Source organism: Panthera leo, chromosome B4 (genome assembly GCF_018350215.1).
Source record: "Panthera leo isolate Ple1 chromosome B4, P.leo_Ple1_pat1.1, whole genome shotgun sequence".
In the NCBI taxonomy this organism is placed as follows: domain Eukaryota; kingdom Metazoa; phylum Chordata; class Mammalia; order Carnivora; family Felidae; genus Panthera; species Panthera leo.
Genome location: NC_056685.1, coordinates 68,766,611 through 68,792,129, shown reverse-complemented (window position 1 = coordinate 68,792,129; position 25,519 = coordinate 68,766,611). Strand labels below are relative to the sequence as shown.

Here is a 25,519-nt window from a genome sequence, read left to right as displayed (position 1 = left end):
AGCAAGCATAGAAATGTTTTGGCATTGAGTTGTTATTAAAGTAGAAAATAAGTAAACTAGAGAAATAAATCCAGATCTTAACTTACAATAGATACATTAAAGTAGGAAATTAATTGGCTCCTCAGTATTTTTGTTCAAGTTTTTTGTTTTCTTTCCTTGTGTTTGTTTTTTTTTTAATATATATAAATGAGTAATATGAATATATCACAAGTTAAAGAAAGATCTCAGCCAAAAAAGAAGGTACTAGTATATGAAAAACAAATGAAAAATTACCAGGTATTTTTGCTTACAAAAACTTTAAACTATAAAGAGTCGCAAAATATATATAAAAACGCCGCATTGAACGAGGCAATCATACTCTACCCAAACTGGTAGCGCCCTCCTAACACCAGTTGCATCGCTGTTCATTCGGTCATACGGTGGTGACTGACAAAAAGGCATTATGAACTCGTGTGCCATCAGGAGACTTGGCCCCGTGGGTCATCAGTTCTTGGATTGTCATCCAGTTGTCCAAAATTTTCTTGTTTCTTTTTTTCATCATCTTTTTGTGGCTCAGTTCAATGATGTTGATCTCCTTTCTGCCCTCGCTGCCGCTCTGGGGGCTCTCCTTGAGACACTCCAACCGGCTCCGCATCATGAACTCCCGGCGCCGACGCTGCTCCTTGGCCCGAACCAGGTGTTGCTTTCTTTCCTCTTTGCTCCAGTAGCGGCCCATTTTCATCTCGCTCATGGTGTCATCATCCGTCGTCATGCCACTGCGCTCCTCCTTGATCTTTAAGGCACGTTCCCTCAGAATCCGGTCTCGTACCGGTCTCTTTGTTATGTACCGCGTCCCGTCGCTCCTAATTTTCACCTTCCATTCCATCTTGGGCTCTGAACACTTCTGAGACTCCTTGCACATGCTCACTAAACTCAGCTGACTCTGCGCATACTCCACTGCAGATTTCTGTTGAATCAACTGCATGTAGCTTTGATAATGGCGGGCATGGGCCGGGATGTTTGCATATCTGTAGGAGGAGCTGTGGTAAGGGGAGAGGTAAGGGATGTGTTCACTGCTGCTTTGCTCCTGATCAGAAAGCTTGCCGCTCTCTGAAATCTTCTCCTTGCCTTCAATGCTGCAACCTGGTTCAGTGGTTTTGGCTTTGGGGGAGGTCGACTCTTTACTGCTCAGCCCGGAAGAAGACTGATTGGCGGCCATTGTGGTTCTCAGGTTCTTCTTATTGGTGAGGTTGATCACTCTTGGAAGGGAACTGTCAGGGGAACGGTCCACAGTGAGTGGAGTGCTTCTGCAGCTTTCAGCTGTGTTGTAAGCGCTAGAACTGTCCTTGTCTGACTTTTCTGGGTGTTCGATGATGTCATCTAGCTTTCCCCTTTGCATGTCTATGCTGGTGTTGTAATTCCGGAATCCTCCATCGTGCAAAGCCCAGATGTCTCCATACTGGTCTGTCACTTTCTGGAGCCTGTGAGCCTGCATGATATTCTGGCACTCCAGTTCAATGTTTCTCAGTTCTTCGTTAAGCAACTGTAGTTCGTGCTCCACTCCCTCTTGTTCCCCTTGATGGCATTCTATTGTGCTGCTCGAGTAATACAGGTCATATTCTCCATGGTTCCGAATCTTGCATTTGAGCTCCAAGAGCTGTCGGAACCTTTCACACTCCTCATCTGGGTTGCCAATGCAGTCTGAGTCTATGTATTCACCAGATGCGAAGCTCTCATTGCACTGAAGTTCAACGCTTCCTAGAGTGTCTTGGCTCTTTCCCAGCTCTCTCCTGCTCTTCAGGGATGTGCTGTTGGGATCCTCTGCTGCGTTCTCCTGCTCTGAGCTCTCATCGTTCCGCAAGCTTTCATCTGTGCGCCCCACCCCACTGTCTTTCTCGTGGTTGTTAGAGGAGGACGTTGCTGTATCTGTTGTGCCCTCTTCTTCTTCTTGTTTTTTTGGCTAAGAAAACCAAGTTGAGAGAACAAAGAAAATTAATTATCTTGAGAAACACTGATTGTTGACAAACTCGAAAGAATGATGCTTCTTGAAATAGGCAAAAGACATGAATAGACACTTCTCCAAAGAAGACATCCAGATGGCCAACTGACACATGAAAAAATGCTGAACTTCACTCATCATCAGGGAAATACAAATCAAAACCACAATGAGATGCCACCTTACACCTCTCCGAATGGCTAACATGAACAACTCCGGTAACAACAGAGGTTGGCGAGGATGCAGAGAAAGAGGATCTCTTTTGCATTGTTGGTGGGAATGCAAGCTGGTGCAGCCACTCTGGAAAACAGTATGGAGGCTCCTCAAAAAACTAAAAATAGAACTACCCTACGACCCAGCAATTGCACTACTGGGCATTTATCCAAGGGATACAGGTGTGCTGCTTCGAAGGGACACATGCACCCCCATGTTTATAGCAGCACTATCAGCAATAGCCAAAGTATGGCAAGAGCCCAAATGTCCATCGATGGATGAATGGATAAAGAATGGATAAACACACACACAATGGAGTATTACTTGGCAATCAAAAAGAATGAGGTCTTGCCATTTGCAACTACATGGATGGAACTGGAGGTATTATGCTAGGTGAAATTAATCAGAGAAAGACAAAAATCATATGACTGCACTCATATGAGGACTTTAAGAGACAAAACAGATGAACATAAGGGAAGGGAAACAAAAATAATATAAAAACAGGGAGGGGGACAAAACAGAAGAGACTCATAAATATGGAGAACAAACTGAGGGTTACAGGAGGGGTTGGGGGAGGGGGGATGGGCTAAATGGGTAAGGGGCACTAAGGAATCTACTCCTGAAATCATTGTTGCACTGTATGTTAATTTGGATGTAAATTTAAACAATAAAAAATAAAACAAGTTAAAAAAAAAAAAAGAATGATGCTTCTTGGCAAAAGTGTGGTTCCTAGAAAGCTGTTCTAATTTTAGCATCCATAACAATTTTAGAACAAAGGCCATTAGCTCAAGGCAGCTTTTTATGAATTGAAATAAAGAAAACCAAAGCTGCTTGGATATGCCTGTCATACCTGACTTGGCGATAAATAAAACAGGACACATTTAAATACTTGATCCTTATCTTAAGGATTTCTCTTACTTGAGAAAATGGCATGCACGTGTGTAAATGAGGTGCCTTTAGGAGTCTCTGAGACGGTAACACACAAAAGGATGAGCGAGACAGGTAGTCTAAATGGTCTTCTGCAGAATGGAGGCCTGGAGTTCTGAAGCTGCATCATCTTATTATGATGATTTTTTCCTGAACTTTAAGTCCAGAAGAAACTTCACTGATGTAGTTAATACACTGGTAATGGTAAGCTAAACAGCACAGTATTTCAGGAATAGGTTAGTACTAGAGCCTTGGATCTTCCATCGATGAGGAACTTTAATCCCAAATGTATTCAGCTTATTAGTGACACAGAGAGGTGGAAAAGGCCAGTGCTATCCCCCGGAGTCAGGATTTCTTCTATGTCTAGGATGTCATATTTTCCAATACATGTGCCCAGACCTTAGTGCATCTCCACATCACACTGCTCAAGAGCAACAATGTCATCTTAAGACTCATTTGGGTTACGTAAAAAATATTTTTCTACTCTCAGCCACTAATATCCCTTAAAGGCGAATTTTATTCTGCTGAGAGTGACAGTTCTCATGAAAATCAGAGCAGCACTGATTGCCAGATGTAGACTTAATGTCAAAAAGTGTATTTTTGACATAAATGTGAATACACACTTGTAGGTAAACTTTATTCCTTGGTAGTTTTTGGCTTTCATGCAGAACAATTAACTGTTACTACCCTAAGAGGATGCATATGTAGTTCTTTCTCTGTGAACAGGGTAAAGTTATTGTTTTCTCCGTCACTCATCACATACGCGTCTACATGACAGTTTCTACATTGCATTTTCTTTATGTGTAAGTCCACTCACTATCTTATATGTATATTTCGTCTAGGAGGTATAATTATACAGTTCAATATAATTAAGCCTGTTAGTGTTAAAGAAGGACAGAATGCATGAGAAAAGGTATTCTAACACAGGTTTGAAAGGTCCCTCAAGAAAATTGTTATATTTTTCTTCCACAGAAGTTATGGCAGAACAAAACGTAACATCAGCCGTAAAGGAGAGCACATGACCATGCATCATGTTATTCTAGGATTCTCAGCCTTCCCTAAAATATTTTTCCTCAGTTGTTGAAAACATACTGAGATTTTAAATGCCTTATCGATAAAAAAACAAACAAAACACAATGTTATAAATAAGTAATTGAGCTTGGTACATCCGTATGTTCCTCGAATCAAGCTGACAATAGTATCCAATGTGGTGACATCAACAGGCTGTGCCATAAAGCCCCCAGTGGATGTTATGGATATTGGACATTTTAGGTTATATACTATAGTATTTACATTTATCTTTTCATATCTTTGATGGGCTTAAAAATACAAGAAGGTAGTATTTCTTTATCTTATTTTTTTGTTTATTTGTTTTGGAGGAGCGAGAGCAGGGGAGGAGCAGAGAGAGACGGAGATAGAGGATCCCAAGCAGTCTCCGTCCACTCTGTCAGCACAGAGCCAGATGTGGGGCTCTATCTCAAGAACCGTGAGATCACGACCTGAGCCAAAACCAAGAGTCTGACGCTTACTTGACCCAGCCACCCAGGTGCCCCTCTTTACCTTATTTTTATATGGAGTGCAAAGGATATAGACAAATTATGCCAAGAGCGATGTTCCACAACGTGTCAACAGCAGCCGTAAGACCAAGGATAGTGTGTCAAATGAAAGTTTTAATGCGTATGTGTATTGAAGTTTGTAGTATGAATACACATACTTATTTTTTTATTGAATTTGCCTTTCTTTAGTCACTGGTTTATGAGAAAATGTGAAAATAAAAAGGGTTTTCCATTCTCAAACCTAGAATTCCTAGTTTCTAATGTAATGCCACTCTATCATTTATCATTTCCCTATAGAATCATTATGGTGACAGGCAATGCTTCTACCAAGACATTTCTCATGTAGTATTATTGTTTATAAGGGCAAAGGACTTTTAAAGGTTTCTGTACTTCTTATCATTTTTCAGTCTCACGGTGAAGAAAAATTTCCACACAATGAGAATCTAAGCTCAGGGACGTCTAGTGTTACCTCAAACGACCTAGCATTTGTATCACGTCTGATGAGTAGGCAGCATTTCACACCCTATCGCTTCACCTGGACAGGATTTCTCCCTTCTTTCTTTATTCCAACATCCTCCTGTCAATTCTGTATCCGGTCACATTTTGTATCTAAGACAGAAAAAGCCTGGAGCAAGGACTTTCTTGCTTGCAACCAGAAGCTGCCACCAAAAAATATCTTTATCTGTGGCTGGCGTTGAAGTCATACATAAAAATTTCAATCTGTCCTGCCTATATTGAAAAGCAATCACCGCACTAGCCGCATCGCTTTTGAGCACGAGCTACTGTTTGTGAAGTGGCCAATGAGCATCGCACACGCAGCTATGTTGACACCGTAGTTTGCAATATAACGATTTATTTAATATATGGGCATGTGCACACAGACACGTGCACATACGTCTCTGTTATGAAATGCTAGCACGTCAATAAATTCCATCATTCACTTCGTAAAGCAATAGGATGTTTGTGTTTCATGTCCCTAAGCCTAACTGTCCAGGATTTTTTAAAAAACTATCTCTTAGAATGTGTTAAGAATTAACATAGAGAATAGGACAATAATTAAATCAATAAACTGACGTCAGAAGTGTTAATAAAGCTGTATCAGGCAGATGAATGACATGAATTGAACACACAAAAAATCCAGGATATATTTTAAAAGATCTAGGATATACTGATCTTGTCTTTATCCAATAGGAACAACAACGATCACAAAAGAATCCCCAAACTCGGTTTGCCACAAGCCCCTCTGTAACCTTTCACCAGCAATGAATTAATTAAGAGCAGAAACTTTGTTCATTTTCCTTGTATTCTCAGAATCAAGTGTGGTATTTGGAACATATTAGGAGCTCAGCATTTTTGGTTGAATGATTATGTGACCCTAAGGCAAGATGATGTCAATGGTCTCAAATAAGGCTACTCCTCTTCAGGAGTATATAGGTGGAACCGTGATACCAAAACCATAAATCAGATTGATGGCTTACATCATGTCACCATCATGCTATAGTTGCCTAAATATTCAAAGAGACACATTTATATTTTAAATTGTAAAGTTAACTTTGGGGGGAGAGGTTATCGCATGAGATAAAGATTGTCTCCGGCCGGCATATCGAAAAACAAGGTATATTTTTGCTATTAAATTTCACAATTGGGTTGAATAGTACCTGGGTCAACGTTTCAGTACTACCAGACTCTGTCAACAATGGTCCCAAAGCTTTCCAAGCTAGAAAGATCTCAACAGAAAAAAAAAAATGTATTTATTCCCTCTGCTTCATTTGAGATGCCCATCTAAAAAATTACCATTACAGAGGTGTTTGATCAAACTCTTTGATTTAGTTTTTTACTCCATTTATGATTATCCATTAAAAAAAACCCCACTTAACAACATTTCAAATGACGTCGTTCAAATTTTGGCCCTACCTGCTCCACCTCATTGGCCGTGCGCTGCATTGCTTCATTATGCTGTTCTTCCAGCATCTCCAAGTTTAACTCCTCTAAGAACTCATTCCTTTCATCTTCCAGCCAGCCTTCATCCAGCTGCAAAAGAACACATTAGTACATTATATTAGGTTAGTGGGAACTCATGCTAAAATAGGGTAAACTTAAATGGCAATGCCTGACCAGTTCCTTTTATCATAATGATTCTCTTCAGAATACCAGCCTCTGATAGTTCACCTCTCAGAAGGAGGAAAAAGTGATTTAAAAAAAATTGGACTCATATGCCTTTTATCCTTTCCTGAAACAGAGCTACAGAGTTTCTCTCATAGCCAAGTAGATCTCACAGAATAGAACATTACCATCTTTCAAAATGTATGAAAAGCATATCGCATAATCCACAGCTGTCACGCTCATTACCTCCAACAGTCCCTGTGTTAAAGAAGTGCAATGGTACTAATAGGGCCATGAGACAATTGGGCTTTTTTCCTTAACAACAACCTTCAATGAGACGACACACACAGTGTTCCCCACCCCCCATACACACTGATGCTCCTACCCTCATCCTGCCTTTTTATTTTTAGGCAGATGGCTTCCAAGTCAACAAGATGGCTGCTTGCCACAAATACAGACATTTATTTTATCTAGGGGGAAGACGAGAAAAATTCTAAGTTATTCTTCTCATAAAAAAAGGTGATGCTATCCATGTCTATTTTGATTCATTTTTCACACCCAATTGCAAAATATAGATACATATACATATACACACACACACACACATATATATATATATATATATATATATATATATATATATATATATATGTGTGTGTGTGTGTGTGTATGTATCTGAAATTGTGCATTTAATGGGAATGGAGCAGTGTGGAGCACACAGGGTTTTGTTTGTGGGTCCAAACAAAATGCAGGTATTCTGGTGGGAGTCTTACACAAATTAAACTGAATAAATCCTGTTGGCTTCTCAATAACAAGTGAAGTGAAAATCCTTGCTAATATGATGAGTGTTGACAGTCAATACAGATAATTTGCCTCAAAGTAGATTTCTGGAGCTGGATTACATAAATTAGCTGTCTATGATGATTAAATTACCTGAATTATTATCCATGCTCTGTTTTACTCTGTGTTAAAAGAAACAGCAGCTTTCTAATGAGCCAAAACTGACAATACAGTTGACCCTTGAACAGTAGGGGTTTGAGCTTCATAGGTCCACTTATATGTGCATTCATTTTTTGATAAATACACTATAGTAATCTAAATCTATCTTCTCTTCCTTATCCTTTTCTTAGTAATATTTTCTTTTCTCTAGCTTACTTGATTGTAAGAATAGTATATAATACACGTAACATATAAAATAAGTGTCAATTGACTGTTTATGTTATTTTAAGGCTTCCAATCAACATTAGGCTATCAGTGTATTAGTCTTGGGGAGTCAGAAGCTACATGCGAATTTCGACTGGGTGGGGAGTGTTGGCTCTCCTGATCCCTGCATTACTCAAGGGTCAGCTCTAGTTTGAGGTGTTTTCATCCCTGAAAAATGGCAAAGTAAGCTCTTAAAGATAACTGAGATGATAAAACTTCGAGACAAAACAAATTCTGAAAGAAGGACATCCGGTTGCACCCGGAGAGGCATTAGCATATATGTGTCATATTCACCAATATGAAGGCAGTTATAGGTTTCTTGATATGTATTAAAGGCTACCTAGAACTTAAATTACCTCAGATTTGACTGGGGCGAAAAGTGTTGACACATTTATTCATCCTCATTTATCTTCATGTAGCCTGAATAACTTGAGCAAGTTCTACCCCACTGGCTTTGATATGCAGATGAACTGTGAAAATTAAGCTGACTAACAATTCCATTTCAATTTATAATTGTCCAAGCTTTACATTCTCTAATCCCTTTTAAGTTTCACGAAGCTGCAAACTCTAGACTCCAAAAGAAATGACGTAAAGCTAGAAATGTTTCCTTTTCATAAGCACACCAAGGGATTTTTCTTTAATCAGGTCAAAACAAAATATTTGCTTACTCTGAAGTAGTGAATGATGGAATAGAGTCTTCTGAAATTTAAATGAAGGGGTGGGAAAGATAAGAAGAACAAACAGTAGAAATTAATGATTCCCTATAACTCTTTTCTTATTAACTAATCCCACAGATCCTTGAGTTGTCATCCGTAGTCAGCGTATGTCTGCTCTGATAAGTCTTTTCTCTAGGCTGGAGGTATACACAACAGAGTAAGTAAGGAGAGATCCTTCTTGCTCACTTCCTTTCCCTGTTGTATCTCCCTTTCTACCTAGATGTGCATTCATGACAGTCTGAGTTTCAGGCTATGCCACAGACCTTTCCCTTGAGCCGAGCTGCGAGAAAGGAGGGCTCTTATTATGAAACAGGGGGATCTGTCTGCACAGTATGGAACACACATGGCATTTCAGGGAAAAGAACAACCTGTATTGTCTCAAAAGTAGTGTTTACAAGTTCCTATGGAGCCCTCTCTGTCCCAATGTCCCAAGGGGAATAGGACAGAATAGCAATATCTTTAATGGTCTGAGGAGGAAAATGGGCAGAAAATGAAAGAAAGTTGACAGGGAATGAAAGAAATGAGTTATTTAAAAATATTGCACAGATGTACCATATTGCCCCCAGCAAATCTGTAGATCATTTCCAAGAATGCAGAGAGTATTTGAAACATTAAAAAAAGAAAAATCCTACAGAAAGCACACAAAAAACTTCCACATTCTCTTGGGATAAAATTCTTATGCCAAAATGCAATAATAAGATATACTGAAATTGATTAAAAAATATAGATGATATAAAGGCAAGTTTATGGTTTTTTTTTTTTTTTGGTCTTCTTTTTTCTTGCATTTTATAGCATGTACTGCCTAAATTGCATTTTAAAAAATTTGGTGTTAAAATGCATTTTCTTTCCTTATTTTTATAGAAATCTGATTTTCTAAAGGCAATCAGGTTTCTTCCAGTGGCATGAGGTTTCTTTAGGATCGAGGGGCTAAAGCAGATCCCGATTTTGGCAGGACGGTTATCTTCCCCTCAACAGTGGAAAGGAAGTCTCCTTTGAAAATTCGTCCTCCAACATTGATCCTGCTGGATCAGGAGTGTAGCCAGATATTTGAAAATACCACCAGTTCTAGCAAGCATATGTATTCTATCAACGATAGATCTAGTCTTATGTCATTAATTTCTATTCTTTCCACAGTCCATTATAGCCATTCTGTGGCATGGTTTAAGGAAATGCTTCAATTCTAAATTAATGAGGTGCTCTAGCAGTTACATGGAAAGGGCAGGGAACCCACATTAAAACATTAAAATATCTTTTCTATAACAGGGATAACTACTCCGTTCTCTTCAATTTACCATGAATTTAACTAACATGTGTTTAATCCCTTTATTCTGTTCTTTTTCAAGAAAACGGGATCAGTGAGACTAACTGGGTTGCCAAATTTCCAGGTAATTAGTGACATTTCATACGTAGTTTTCAATTTACTCCCAAATAGGCAGTCCAGCCAGTCGTGTCACAGTCGTGTAGGCTCCCTTCCCCACTCCTGACACCTCAGGTGTGTAACTTTACTCTGCCTTGGGCAATAGCAGGCTTTATGGGAACCATTTAGAATGGTCAAGGGCATAAAGGAAATATATGCCGAAAGGGTGATCTTTTATAACCACTATATTCAAGTCAGGATTTGGTCTGACACTGAAATACACTTACTCAATGTAATTTATAGATAGTATGTAGTTACTGAGTTTGAGAAATATCAGATCAATAGCCTGGGAGACAAATGGTGATATAACCAACTTCACTCAAACTACTGACAGATGGACAGAAGGGTGACGATGTGCTATCCTTTTCTGCATTGTGGCAGGGTATAAAAAGAATATAAAAAGAAGGACCAACAGCACTTTTCTTTCACCATATTACCTCTCCTTGACTGTCATGACATCGCCCTCTGTAAAGATATAAAAAGCAATTTCCCTAGAAGCTATCATCTTGGTTTTGGCTGGACAGATGTTTTTGTCACCCTAAACTTGGAAAAAATTCATTTACTATACATGGAACGACACCATGCTATGTTGGCCACTTTATTTGATAAAGTTGTCCTAAACAGATTTAAGTTGATAGCTAGATACGCTAATGATTCTCTCATTAAAGATTCTTTCAAGATACCTTAATATGCCAATTAAATATTTTTAGATAGAAACCTAGAGCAAGGATCCATACAGAATTAAAAATCATACCGTCAACCATTTTTCATTTATGAATTCATTCGAATAACTGGCAAGTGGAAGGAGAGAATAATGATTCCATTTTGTGTGTTTTTTCCCTTCTTTTTTCAAAAAGATAAGGTTGATCAGGTTGGTAGGTTAGGTAAGGTGACTCTTAATTATGTCTTGTGTACTCAGCTTTACAAATAAACACAGTACTGATTTGATATAGATGAGCAAACAATGGATGTGAAGTTCAGTCTCCAGATTTTGGATCTGTGTTCTGACCTGAGTCTCCGGCCTTGCAACGAGCAACACGATTCTCTTACACTCCTCGCTCGACAGCAACGCCACTGCTTCTTCTCGATTCTGGACGTCTTCCCCATTTATCTAGAAAACAAATGAAAGTGGCACATTAGTTTCCATTTCCACAATGCTGCACACAATAAATGGCAAATATCAGCTCATTTATGGTGAACGTATGGACAATGAAGCTCACACAATGGGCTCATCTCCAGCCCCTCAGTGGTAAGTGCCTTCACTCAATTACGCGCTTACTGTAAGAGCCATATCGATCCCTGAAGGATGGCGGACATCAGAGGAAGCAGTTATGTTCATAAATGTCCAACCTGCGCCCTGGCAACATACATCTAGCAACACAATTAACCAGCCCCTGACAGGTGACGTTCATCTTTCTCCGCTCAGAGTAATGGAAGTGTCACTCTGAGATAATAGTGCTGGGAGAAGCAGGACTGGCAATACCACAACTGAAATCCGTCATCCTGCATGCCTGCTATGAGCCAATTAGAGAGCTACAGTATTATCTCTCACCAGGCAATGCTCCCAGGCCACTGCTGATTGCATTTTCATTTAATCATCTCATATTTGTGTGGGTCTGACTCAGTTGCCCCAAATCACTCTCAGGATCTCTTTCAATTGCTTAAATAATCAAAACAAGGAACAGTGCATCGGTAACATCCTCATCAACACTCCAGCTCTTTCTAAGATTCATCCATTTCCTCAAACAACAAAACTAATGAAATCTCTTAAGGCTCATCTCTTAAGTATACTTACCTTTTTAAAAATTAATACAGAGTAAAAATGGCTTTTTGAAAGAAACCAAGCTTGAGTAAACTTTGGATTAAAAAGACTCCAGTGGAATTCAATATATCTATATATAGATATATATAGATACACACACATATATTTTTCCTTTTTCTAAGTTCTACAGACACAGCAAATAAGATTCCTGAAGTTTGTATGGTAAGCAACATTTTCACGTTCAAATGTATTTAGCTCCAAGTTAACTGGACTTTCTTTGGATATTTTATATTTATTTTATTTTATTGATTGTTCAAATCCATGGAGACAATGAGATTTTTTGATCCATAGCACATAATCAAAATATGCAGAAAGAAATTTTAGTTGAAGAGGTCAAGTAATTCTATCTAAAATAACTATTAATTATTTCAGTAAATTAAATAGAAAATGTGGCTGTACTGACTAATTTTTCAATAATTAACATTTTTCACTACGGATTTCTGCTGAAAAGCATGAAGTAGACTAGTGAGAATTTTCTCCTTATTTCTGGGATTCTGGGATTCTGGATGATTCTGGGATTCTGGCTGATACACAAGGACATATAATTATCGAAGCCCAGGAATCTCAACTTTGGACCACAGTAAATTATTCTTATTCCTAGACTCTTATCATACATACTGAACACAAAGAAAGCAGAAAATAAGTAAGAGTCTGGGGGGGGGAATCATACAACCATATGTTGTATTTTCTTACTCTGATCAAATGCATATCACCTTTGTTTTTCACTTGTAAATGTGGATAGGAAATTCAGCTTTTACAAGTTTCAAGCGCATTTCCTTTTTTTTTGGCAACTCACAATAAAACTCATCAAATTAGAAAACAGAAGCTAGGATTCCAAAATGGTAACTAATGATAGGAAAGGGTGTTTTGTGGTTTTTCATAAATATACATCTGAAAAGCTATTTTTGTACTGAATCCAAGGCTTTTTCTCAAATGAAGATAAATTGGCAGTGATGGATTCCACTACACCTCCCCCCTCCCCAATTCGGTGTAGTCTGAAAATAAGGACTTGAAAATGTTTACTTTCTTTGAGCTTTGGGGGTTTACGTCCATTTCATAGTAATTCTTAACACTGTATCTGCAATGCATCTATTTGTGTATTAATCACGGACCTAATCATTCATCTTCCCTCCACTGTTGGCATGTTTGCTCCTAGGAAGATGGAGGTGGATGTTCTCCCACAGCTTCTCTTCACCTTTTCTGTGTGAAATCTAATTCTCATTACTTTTATTTGCTCAAGTATATACATCTAAATTCTGCATCTGAAGTTCATTTACCACTATCCTAAATACTCTTCATTCATGTTTATTTGATGTTACTATGATGGTCCCTATATGAAAGTGCAGATACTAGTGCCTTCCTCAGAGTGTTCTTGTAAGGATTAAACGAGTCAATACATGTCTAGGGTTGAAACAAGTGCCTGGTAAACAGGAAGTGCTCTAGGTTGCCACGTAGTGCTATTGATGTTACTGTTCTTGCTAGTATTATTATTACTACTATAACATCATTGATGTCTATATTTCAATCCTCCATACAGGAAAGATTGTTTTCTTCTAAATAGAGCAAATATATTAAAATTCATGCACAATAATTAAGTCCATAGTAGTAAAGGTGGTTTGGTACTCTATGCATCTATCTCATATGTATTTTTAACTCTTCGAGAACCATCAAGAAACAATGTGGTTGTTTTAGATTTTCAGCCCCATTACAGTTGGTACTCATCTGTCTCCTCTGTGAACTCAGCATGACCAGAGCTATGGTCTCCAGTCCTCACACTATGCCTTGTCCTGAAAGGACAGATCCCATGTTGTAGAAACACATTTACACCCAGAATCATGGGTGGAATGAAATGAATTCACCATAGAAATCTGGTGTTGAAATGTAATTTATCGTTCCTCTTTCAAAACTGTGTCTTTAGCCCACCGGTTGGTAGATCCTATTGAACTCAGGACATGAGTTTGACACCCAGACTGATATTGGGGCAAGAAATGCAGCCATGGGTTTCAGCAAAGAATGAAAAGATTTGAGGAACGGAATCAGATAGAGCTTTCAACCTTCATTTGCTTTTGTTCCTGAAGGATGGCTTGTGGCTACAGGGCTGCTCGTGGGAAGGCAGTTTGCTGTGCATGACAACACCAGGCAGATATAAAGGTGAAGGACCGAGAATCACAGGGAGGAGATGAGATAGATGTGTCAGTGTGACACACAGTTTAATGGAAGACTTTAATTTTAAGAAAAGAGAGGGAAAGAGAACCAGGAGAAAGGCAACATGTACCTTTTGTTACAAGGAGGAAAATTTGTGCTAGAAAATAGGTCTTGTCTTATTATCTGTGTCTGGGCATATGTAAACATTGACTTCAAAGCAGATATTGCCTTGGCTTAGAAGAGTTTCATGGTATTACAAATCAGCCAAAATCTCACATTGGGCCCAATCTGCTGTATGTGCGTGAGTGTGTGTGTATATGTGTGTGTGTGTGTGTGTGTGTGTGTGTGTGTGTGTGTGCGCGCGCACATGTGTGCAAAACCCTAAAAGCCTAGAGATGGTTTAATATAGCTTTTTTGCTTGAATGTGCCAAATTTTACGTTACCTATATTAGCAAGTACCAGAGGTGGGTGGGCAACTAAAATTCTTGGCACCACCTATGGAATGTATTTGAAAACCCAGGATCTAAGGCAAAAGAGGAACGATGTATTTCAAGTGAGCTTATATTTTAGTATGGAAAGAAGGTGAATAATGTACAGAGATATAGAAGTGGAAAGAACAGAAGTCGAGGGGGGGGAACAGTTATCTAAGGGGAAGAAAGTAAAAAAGTAGGAACAAATGCTGGAAATAAGTTTAGGTGTAGGGCAGAGAAAGAGAGAGAAAGCTCATTTGAAGTCTTATTGTTCCACTGCTTGAGTCTTTTGCAGGATTTTGTCAGAGTAATCCTTAGGAACATGGCTGACGTTTTTGGCCAACATGAGATCAGGCTGCGACATGCAATATTGCTACACTCACTATCCCAAGGAGAAAATGAGAATACAGCACTCTGATCACGTATGTTGTCTTTAATCTTTTCTCTCTGGGGCTCAGAAATGCTTGTCTTCACTCAGCATTGCAATTTTGTGAGAGGACTTCCCCATATTAATTCCTGAGGACACATCTGATACCACAAGTGTGTGGCAATGGCATGGAAGACAGAACACTTGATGGCTTGAAGAAGAAAAACACATGAGATCTAGAACATGCTCTCATGAAAGTGGTTGATGGTTTTTCTTCTGTACAATCCTTACCTTGGGCCAATCCGATGTATCTGTGTGGGTGGTGCCACTGGGTGAGGTCCCATGATACAGTACATTTAGAAAATTTTAGTTTCACAATGAGGACCAGACCATAGAAATACTCTACTTAGGTCATCATGAACAGGAAATTAAAACCACAATTGCCCTAAAGAGATTCATTTAAATAAAAGCCAGCCAGGAAACTCCAAGGATAAGAAGTAAATCCTCTCGTTCTCTCCCTCTCATCTCCCTGAGACAGGAGTCATTAATTGCTCATTACAGGGTATCCCATAATCTCCTCATCAACCATATGGGAGCTATTTGTCTATGGGTACAATTTTGTCACAGTTTTATTTAATATAATTTCAGCATTACCCTTAAGACTCTTTGTTTTCTGTGTGTGCAAATAGACTTGAATTCTAGGCTTTTTAATGTGACATGTATTTGTTCATTAAGTGTGACATATTTGTCACTGAATATAAAGTAATCAGGCAGACAACAGAATTTTGTCAATCCTGCTGTTGTTTCTTCAATGAACCCACTCCATTAAGGAATGCCTTATTATCCTGCAAATATTGTATCGGAAAACTTTATCTGCCTCTAATATAGCCACGAATAAGGAAGTGTCAAAATATATAGTATGCACATATGAAAACACATGTACTTTATTTTGATCTACCTCTACTCTGAGAACTAATAGATGCAATTTTAATAACTGCATTTGTATATCTACCTTATGAGGCAGTGGTTAGCTGGATTAGGAAGGGAGCCAGTGAGGGTGCAGTACAAGGTGTCAAATGTGGAGAGTAGATGGTCAGAGAAAGGAGTGATGACTGGAAACAAAGAGAAACATGACAAAAAATAGACCCGACACATCGGAAAACGTAGCCAACTATGGTGATTTTATATTGGTGCACAAAATCTTCCAGACCTTTTAGCCACTGAGTCTTTTGTTGTATTCTTGCATTGTGCAATGACTGCTGGGCACAACAGACCCTTGAGCATCAAAAGAAGGTTACATTCTTTTTGGAGCAGCTGGGTGGCTCAGTCAGTTGAGCATCTGACTTTGGCTCAGGGTTATGATCTCACAGTTTGGTTCCTGACTTCAAGCTCTGCATTGGGCTCTCTGCTATAACCACAGAGTCCGCCTTGGATCCTCTGTTCCCCTCCCTCTCTGCCCCTCCCCCGCTTGTGCTCTCTCTCAAAATTAAACAAACATTTAAAAAAAAGGTTACATTCTTTTCAACTGAGTGTTTTCAACTGTAGATGTCAACAAGGTGAACAATAAATTTATAATTACTTCCAAATCAAAATAATAATAAAATATGTTTGGAGGTTTCATTATCTGGGTGATTCACACAAAAAAATGTGCCCTTATTTTTTAATGAGACTGTATCAGTAAAGCTTTACTACATATTTGATTCATCTATCCTATTACCTTTTCCACTAAATACCTATGTTTCATTCATTCATTTATTCATGTGTGATTGAGAAAGACATCGAAAATATGGTAGCAAACAAGACTGTGCCTTGGTTACCTGATTTCCCTTCCCCTGATATAGCCTATGACACATTCCATTTTGTTAAACTACAGGTCGCCACTTAGGGAGCAATAGAAATAGAAGTTACATATTCTTGAAGTTTCTGAAAAATTAGCAGGACCATGAATGACCACTATTTCATACTTTTATTCTTTCCTAATTGGAGCCTTAGCAGAGGGTCCTTGATGGAAAAGGAGTTCCGCAGCATCTAGCTAGAGAAGAGAAAGGGTATGAAGAAGTGCTGTGAATCAGTGAGTTGTACCCCGAAGAAAGGAAAGACTAACAGAAGGCTGGGCAGAATAACCTTCTGGTATGTGCTCAGGGCAGCGTGAGCACACTTCTATCATGACAATGCCACACACTGCATCGTAATCATCTGTGTATGCAGCTGTCTTCCTAACTACCCCTGGAATGCCCCAAATGCTGGGATGGCATCTTGTCTATTTTTGAAGCCTTCATTCTAGGCACAGTGTTGAATCCATTTGCGTCAAATGCAAAGAAACATTCTTCAGGGGTTTGCATTTAGGAAGGAGAAATGGGAACTGTAGGTCTATCACAAAGACTAAAAGCTATGCGGAATGTTTTAACAATTTATAGCTCCCTCACTTCGGCTTTTAAGTCATCTTCCCCACTTCGTAGTTGTGATCTGCAGTGAAACTCAACCCTGACAGGCCTCTGTTATTATCTTGGATTAATCTGGACACAAAAGCTGGGGAGTTGTGTGTCTTTCTGTAGCCATTCTGCATGGGAAAGGACTCAGAGGAGACAGAGGGGGTCAAGGTGGGTTTAGGGCGGAAACTGGCATTCAGGGTTATTCCTAATTTGGCCTGGAATTCTTACCAGCTCCACCTCCCCTCTTATGAGCTGCTCATCATCTTTAAACTGACATTTAAATAGTCTCTATGTTTTCACATTTCCATGAGGAAAAGAAGGTGTTCCCCTCCACCCGTCCCCAGCAACAAATAAAATTCTTCAGACTTCCAGACTTTCACATAGCAATGGAACACAGGAATCCATGTTTACCTAATTTATTCTGGAAAAGGCAGCAGTAACTGATGCTGCTGCTGCTGGTAGTAATACAAGTTAATGTTTATTACTCACCACACCGTGTGCGAAGCATATCACATGCATAATCACATTTAACCTTTGCAACAATACGTTTTATTATTATCATATTTTAAGATGAGGAAACAGGCTTACGATGAGAGGTTAAGTAATGTGCTCGGGTAAGTGGTGGTGCTGGAAGTTGAAGAGGAGTTATCCAAGTCCAGAGATGATGCCTCAATCACTAATTATTAGCTAATAATTCTTAATGAATGATACCATCCTCATTTTAAAAACATTTTTACATGATAGCTTCGTGTTTTGTGAATGTTAATATCTAGAAAAGACAAATTCTTTTCCTAGTTTTTTTATAAAAAACTAAATAGAATTGAAACTACTGAACAAATAGTAGGAAACTAGAGGAAATGACTATGCCACATACTTGCAAAATACGATCCCCTTCTCGAATTCGGCCATCTTTGGCAGCAATGCTATTTGGATCTACCTGTAATGGAGAAAACACACATCTTCAACTGGATATGCAGTATTTCCCCAGAAACTTAAAAATATGGTTAAAAATATGTTTAGTAATCTGGTTCAAAATTCTCTACTGATTTACACAATGCATGTCAAATTTTTCTGTCAAATATCACTGATTCTAAAAATATAAATCGACTACTTTAGGATTAATAATAATACAATTAAAGAGAACTAGAGCAGAACTTAATTTGAAGACCATTCTTCTCTCTCCCTCCCTTTTTCTCTTTCCTCCCTTTCTCCTTCCACCCCTCCCTCCTCCCTCCATTCTTTCTCTCTCTCCTTCCTTCCATCTTCCCTCCCTCCTCTTTCTTTTCTATTCTTTTCTTTCTTTCTTTCTCTTTCTTTCTTCCTTCCTTCCTTCCTTCCTTCCTTCCTTCCTTCCTTCCTTCCTTCCTTCTCTCCCTTCTTCTCCCCTCCTCTCCTCTCCTCTCCCTTCTCCTTTTTTTTTTCTTTTTTCCTTTTTTTTTTTTTTTTTTTTTTTTTTTTTTTTACATCCATTCACTCATTTCTGTATCCAGACCGTCAGGTATGGTCTTCAGCGGACATGATCTCTAGCAGATGTTAATACTAGAATTCTCTGGACTCAGGAAATTTGCTTTCTACTAGAGTAATCTTTAAATCCTGGTTTAGCGGTCTTAGAAAAGCTGACAGCTATACAATAAGTCCATACTTATTAAAGAAATTTCTGTCTCATGAGCACATTAATTTATAGAGATTTATAATTGATGTTGCTCAAAAAATGAAAAAAAAATCCTATCCATGTAGATTATTACTAGGCTCTACCTTACATTATAGGGTAAAGTTATTAACTATAAGTTATTTTAGAATAAATAGATATTTAAGACTCTATTTAGAGTTTACCAACATTTTAATGGGCCAAACACAGTTCATTGGGGGTAATACCATCTATCACATTTTACATGATGGCTCTAAGCCATTTATTTGAACTTATTACATCAAAGCTTTTATTTCAAGCAAAGTATTTCAAGTATAGCCATGAGGTTGATCCATCCTGTCCAGATGTTAGATACTACTTTCTTATCCACCTAATAAGTGAATTTTAAGTGATCAATTAAGAACAAAGACACTATAATTACATGTAAGATGTATAAGGAAAATATTCCTTCCAAGTACATATGTTCAATTCCTGTGGCTTCTTTATTATCCCTGGAAAGTTAAGCTGACATATTTAAATAGTAAATAAGAGACTCACTAGAGGGAAGTGAGGCATGATTAATTAACTGTATCCTATTGAGAAGCCATTCACAATCTAAAACTTTACCTGCAGAACTGTAATCAACCTAGTGCTTAACGTCAACATCTGTACCTCGTTACATATTACAAAGGACAATTCTGTAGGTATTTCTCTCTATTTCCTCACCATAATTAGAAGACTTATCATAGCTGTCCACTTAAAAGAGGTATATCAGTCAAATATTCTCTAGAGATTTTTCCATTGCAGGAGCCAGTCAGTAAAGTGATAAAGAGTAACATTTACATTTATAGAGCTGTGTAGTTTTCAAAGTGCATTAAATACGTTATCTTTCCCATATTCTAAACACCTCTATAAAAGCAATGAGATAGGCATTGTACCAAGTTTCTAGTTGAGGAAGCTGAAGCTGAATAAGTTAGGTAATGATTTTAAGATCATGGCCAAGAACACTTGAAACAGCATGGGACATCAGTTAGTATCTAGTTTCTCTAACTTCTTTTTCACACATATACATACATACATAGACAGTTTCACCCATATATATGTGTGTGTATACATATATATGGAGGAATTAGACAATACACATGCATCTATATGTGTGTTTGCATGTATATAATTTTTAGTCATGTGTACATATCATTAAAATAAATTACACCCTACTACTCTCAAAATGATTCTTTTGGGAGTCTTAAAAAGTCACCTATAATAACAAATTTTGCTTCACGGTTTTTCCAAGGTAATTAACACTCAGAGTGTTTCACATTTAAGTATCTCACTTTCTGACAGTGATTATGGGGTTGAATAAAACAAACTTATAGATACACTCCTTGGATATTCAAGTTTATCAATCCTGCCAGCAGAGTAAAATATGTGACATCGGTGATATTAGATTTAACACGCAATTAGTCAGTGCTCTTGTTAACAGCACTGATAAAGGGAATGGAAGGACAAACGTTTTCTCATCGAAAACTTTGCTTGAGTTTCTGCATCCTTAGGGGAATTTATTCAAATTCAGGCAATGTTCCCATTTTTGCACTTTTCCTTACTGGGATTCTGTGGTGAAACTGTCCACATTAAACAAGCTGATAATAATTACATTACCTGGGCAACATAATTTACTTTCCTAATTGAAAGTGACAAGTACTGGAACATGGCCAATTCTTCACATTCAAGCCTCCCAAGGATTTTCTCATTGCCAGTCATTTGACTCCATTCCTCAGAGTCTCCCTCCCCCTCCTTACCCTCCTCGGCATTTCTTACCTCGCTGACATAAATGCCCGTGTCTTCTTCATCATCCGTTCGGTAACAGACTGTCAGGCCCAGCTTCTCTTGACTGCTAACACGACACAGCTCGACCTCCTGAGAGAAAAACACACACAGAACGACATTTATCTCAGAGAGAAATCCCACAGCAGAATGGAGAACTCACTGATACTCTCCGGGTCATGTTAGGAGCTTTTCATAATTATTGCCCAGCATTTGAAATTAACTTATGTTACCAGGATCACCCAAATTTACCTTCAATGTGTTTTTCTGTATGTATATTCAAGCCAATGTTTCAAATTTTCATTGTACAATTGGAGAGATAAGTGCAATTCTTTTGTATCAAATCATAAACTGAAAACCCCCTAAAATTATACAATAAAATATAAAATATGCACAAATCAATAAAATGGAATCAATAAAATATCGGAGACTGTCAAAGTAGGCAGAGAAATGTTCACAAAAATATTGGGAGCTACTGTGATTTTATTTATATTTTAATAAAACAAAGTCCAAATACAAAAATACTACATTGGACTCTATCAATTCTTCTTTTGAGTTTTGTACAGTATGATAATAAGAAAGTGTTTTGTGTAGCTCAGGCCAAGGTTTTCTATTATTTTGTAGATGCTCTCACCCTTGGAATGAAATGGGTTCATTCAGGCTGAAGGGAGAGACATCAGCAGTCATATGGGCAGAGGCAATGATTCAAAATGTAGCAGTAAATGAACATGGAAACACATTTACTGAAACACATGGCTAAGGGGCTTGAAATGTCAGTCCTTAGGTAATGTATATTGAATCTATTTCCTGATTTATGTTCAGTAAAATAATAATAAATTTCAGTGTACTTCATTTTTATATAATGAAATAGACTTGTACTACTCTCAGAACCAGATGACTTTAGGATAAATCGCTTAATTCCAAGCACTAAAAGACAAATTGATGTTCTCATCATGGGGAACTTGTTCCTAATTGGATGAAGAGTATATAACTTTTTGTAAAAAAATAATTAAGTAGGCTTTCCTCTTTAGTGGGAGATGGATTGTGTGTGTATGTGTGTATGCATGTGTGTATGTGAATGAAAAGGTTATTAAGTTTGATTATAGTAAGAATCCATTTAACTGTGTTTTATCTGAAACAGTTACCAGGACTAAATAAAAGAAAAATCACCTAACTTCAAACAAGACGATATTTTCCACTATTCTCTGCTACATTTGAAGAAGGATCCTCCCTTTCAATTTGATATCTCAGTGAAGGCTTTGCCATTGGAAAATAACCATTTGATTTTAATGACATGCTATAAACCATAGGTAAATCCTTAGCCAGGGGAGACTCTCATAAGCTCTACTGACCAATAATTTCATAGCTGATAGCAAACAAAACAAAATTTAGATCCTCTGTCCTGAGATATGTACCATAAATTGGTGAACTTCAGAAAACTATGAAGAATGACTTTCTAACTGGTGAAAAAGGGCATGGTGAGTGCTAAACAGTAAAGAAAAAAGGTGGTAAACCCTTTCACCTTGGGGAAGAATAGGAACCAGTGGTATGATTTGGCACTGGAAGTAAAAAGTATATACTAAGCAAGGGTATTTTCAAAACTGGGCATAATTAATGCCTCCACAGGGAAAGAACACTTGACTGAAACTGTAACATTAGGAAGAAATTACAACAACAAAAGAGCTTCAATTACAGCAGTGCAGTATACAGTTAAAGAGTAAAGAAGCTTATGATTCCTAAGAGACCTACAAGGAAACCTAAACACTCCATAAAGAACTGAGATTGGGACCTTTAAATTAAAGCAAATGAGGAGCTGTAGTCAAAACTAAAATGCATTGACTTTCAGTGTCCTTCCAATAGCAGGGGAGAAATTCCCTGTGCTGTGGGAAGACACTAGTAGAAGGAGCTTTGCTTTTGTGAGTGTTTTCTCTACATTCTCAATGCCATGCCACGGCTTTGGTGTTTGCTTAGAAGAGGCACGATGAAATGTTTTGCAATAAAATGGAACCAATCTATTTAGATAAGAAAGGCAGAATCCACCCATAAGATTTCAGTGCCACAGATCAAAGAATCTACTCAAGAATCACAAGGGAAAGAAGACTAAGATCCTGGGTCAACATAATTTTTCAATATGGTCATCGTATTGGACCTAAGCAAAAGTGTAGAATAGGTCTCATCTTTCATTCTGACATCCCATTTTTTTTCAATTTTATTTTTTATTTTTAAAAATTAAGATCCAAATGAGTTAGCATATAGTGCAACAATGATTTAAGGAGTAGATTCCTTAATGCCCCTGACCCAGTTAGCCCTTCCCCCCTCCCACAGCCCCTCCTGTAACCCTCAGTTTGATCTCCATATTTATGAGTCTCTTCTGTTTTGTCCCCCTCCCTGTTCTGATATTATTTTTGACATCCCATTTTAAAGACACTCAGCACCCTCCTACTTCTTTCTAACTGCGTGGAGTTCCTAGAGATATGCCTATCCAGGCAGTCATTGGAATTTCAGGTTTGCCATCTTACCGATCCCCTAGAAAAATTGGGCATATAATGTTATCTTCTATTCTCTCACAAGTAGCTCTTGGGATATAAATAAAATTGACAAATTATTTCTTAAAGAGATCATCACTAATAATTATTTTTCATTAGATTTTTAACTTTAATTCTAGTATGTTCAACATACGGTGTTATATTAATTTCAGGGGTACAATATAGTGATCCAACAATTCTATACATTACTCTGTGGTCATTGTAATAAAATACTCTTAATCCCCATCACCTGTTTCACCCATCCCCCCACCCTAGGGCAACCATGTATTTGTTCTCTATAGTTAAGAGTCTGATTCTTGCAATAATGATTTTAAATGTTGCCCACTTAGGGTTTGGCTTATACTAATAAAGACTGGAAATACAAAGCCTTAATTCAAAGAACTAAACTTGTGGTGGTAGGATTCCAGGCTCTGAAGGAGGCTCAAGTGAGATTTCCTGGATCCCACAAACCATCCGACACCAGTAACAAATGTGGACTTGCCAGTAGTTCTTTGGTTGAGAATGTTTCAGACACTGCCTATTTCCTATTAGTACAACAGAAGCATACATTTTGGAATCAAAGTAACTTTAATTCTATGATGAAATAACTTCTAAGCAGCTACCTGTGGAGCATTTTGTCTGTATGAGGCAAAGGTGGCTTTGTAAATCCTGATTACCTGAAAGAAATTCTCTAGTACAGGTTTAATTTAGTATTCCTTTCACAAAGCACACAAGCCTCTGACTTCTGAAGAAACAACCTCCTGGTAATAGAGAATGTTTTCCCTAACAACTTTCATACCTTTCCCTCTGTCACTAGCAAGCTGTTTGATGAAAAACATAAAAGTGAAATGCTACCTCTGTACATTTTCTCCACAGAGACAATTCACAGGTGTATACGAATCAAAGCCAGACATGCACGATGGTGCTGCTAACCATCCTGAAGTCATTTGTGACTGGAGTAGAAGAGTCACTTCACATACCTGGTAAAACTACATTCATCTGGCTCAAATGTGCTTTAAGATGCTATGTTTTGGGAACATGTATAAAGTCCCTTTAAAAAATAAAAGCAGTTTCTAATCCTGTGAGAAACTAATTGCATGGAAACTGAGGGTGGAGTAGAAGGTTAAAGTTAGTAAAGCTTGCCGTGAAACATCCTTCCAATCATAGAAAGAATGGGATTTATACATAAATCAGTTGCCCTACAGTACTGTGAAACTTTTACATATTTTATTTTTGGGTCTAACGAGAAACTAGGAACTTAAAAAGAAAAAAACAATCCATACTTTTGCTTTCTAGATACGACTGTGTTGTTGGAGGAAGAATGCGGCTTGAAAGTACCTTCAAAGGCTTTTAAGGCAAACTGTTTCCAAACCCTAAAGAGCTCTGAGGTCCAAGCCATGAAGAGAAAATTTCAGAGGCAATCAGTACTATGTAAGTCTGAAGATGAACCAGGGCCAGACAGGATGGTCATTGATGTCAACTGATAATCACAGGAAACAGGGGATACAGGGGCCTATTGTATCCATATCTTCCTTTTATTATTTTATTTTATTTTATTATTAATTTTATATTCCTGGTTTATATTTATACGACAACAGATGCACTACTATACAAGCTTAGTATTAATCATATATCATTGTCTTACATTTTGTAATGTTGATTAGTAACTATTGGAATACCATGCTGAGTTGTTCCAACAAAACACTTATTTAAAACAAAGAAATAATGGGAAGTATAAAAATTTTAACTCCCACAGCTAATGGAAGCTAGATAGTCTACTGTGAAAAAATGGCTTCAATATCATTATCTTGATAGTGGAAACCAGGTATAATACTTAGCAAGAAATAAATAACAAAATCCTGGAATACCCACATCACTATGGCAACAACAGGCTCACACACCCATCTCCAAACATCTAAAACAAGTTGCTACAACTAGTAAGTAAATCATGTTTCTATAGAGACAGTAGGGTAAAAGTAAGGTCATATGGTAACATCTTTCCACTAACATCCCTAACTCAAGTCCTTCATCAACTACTTTTTCCTTATCAATGATATTGCTGTGAAATGTAGGCAGATTTTAATACTCCAATTTTCTCCTCTTAGGAGCTTCCTAGATCCTTTGGGAAATAATAGAAATCACATTTTTCTGGGTCCAGGTTGTCTGCTTCTCATCGTGTGTTTTGAGCCACCTTAGG

At 37.9% G+C, this 25,519-nt stretch overlaps 1 protein-coding gene across 1 annotated transcript in view; it reads right to left on the bottom strand.

Moving 5' to 3' along the window:
* Positions 1–251: 251 nt before the first annotated feature.
* The window catches only part of PDZRN4 (PDZ domain containing ring finger 4), a 363,161-nt gene continuing 337,893 nt past the window's right edge, over positions 252–25,519 (bottom strand). Inside the window, exons 6-10 of the mRNA XM_042946263.1 lie at positions 20,792–20,890; positions 18,221–18,283; positions 11,120–11,221; positions 6,586–6,702; positions 252–1,939 (exon numbers count right to left, since the gene is read on the bottom strand). Coding sequence (XP_042802197.1) covers positions 413–1,939; positions 6,586–6,702; positions 11,120–11,221; positions 18,221–18,283; positions 20,792–20,890 — 1,908 coding nt within the window. The 3' untranslated portion in view covers positions 252–412. The remainder of the gene's footprint in view (positions 1,940–6,585; positions 6,703–11,119; positions 11,222–18,220; positions 18,284–20,791; positions 20,891–25,519) is intronic.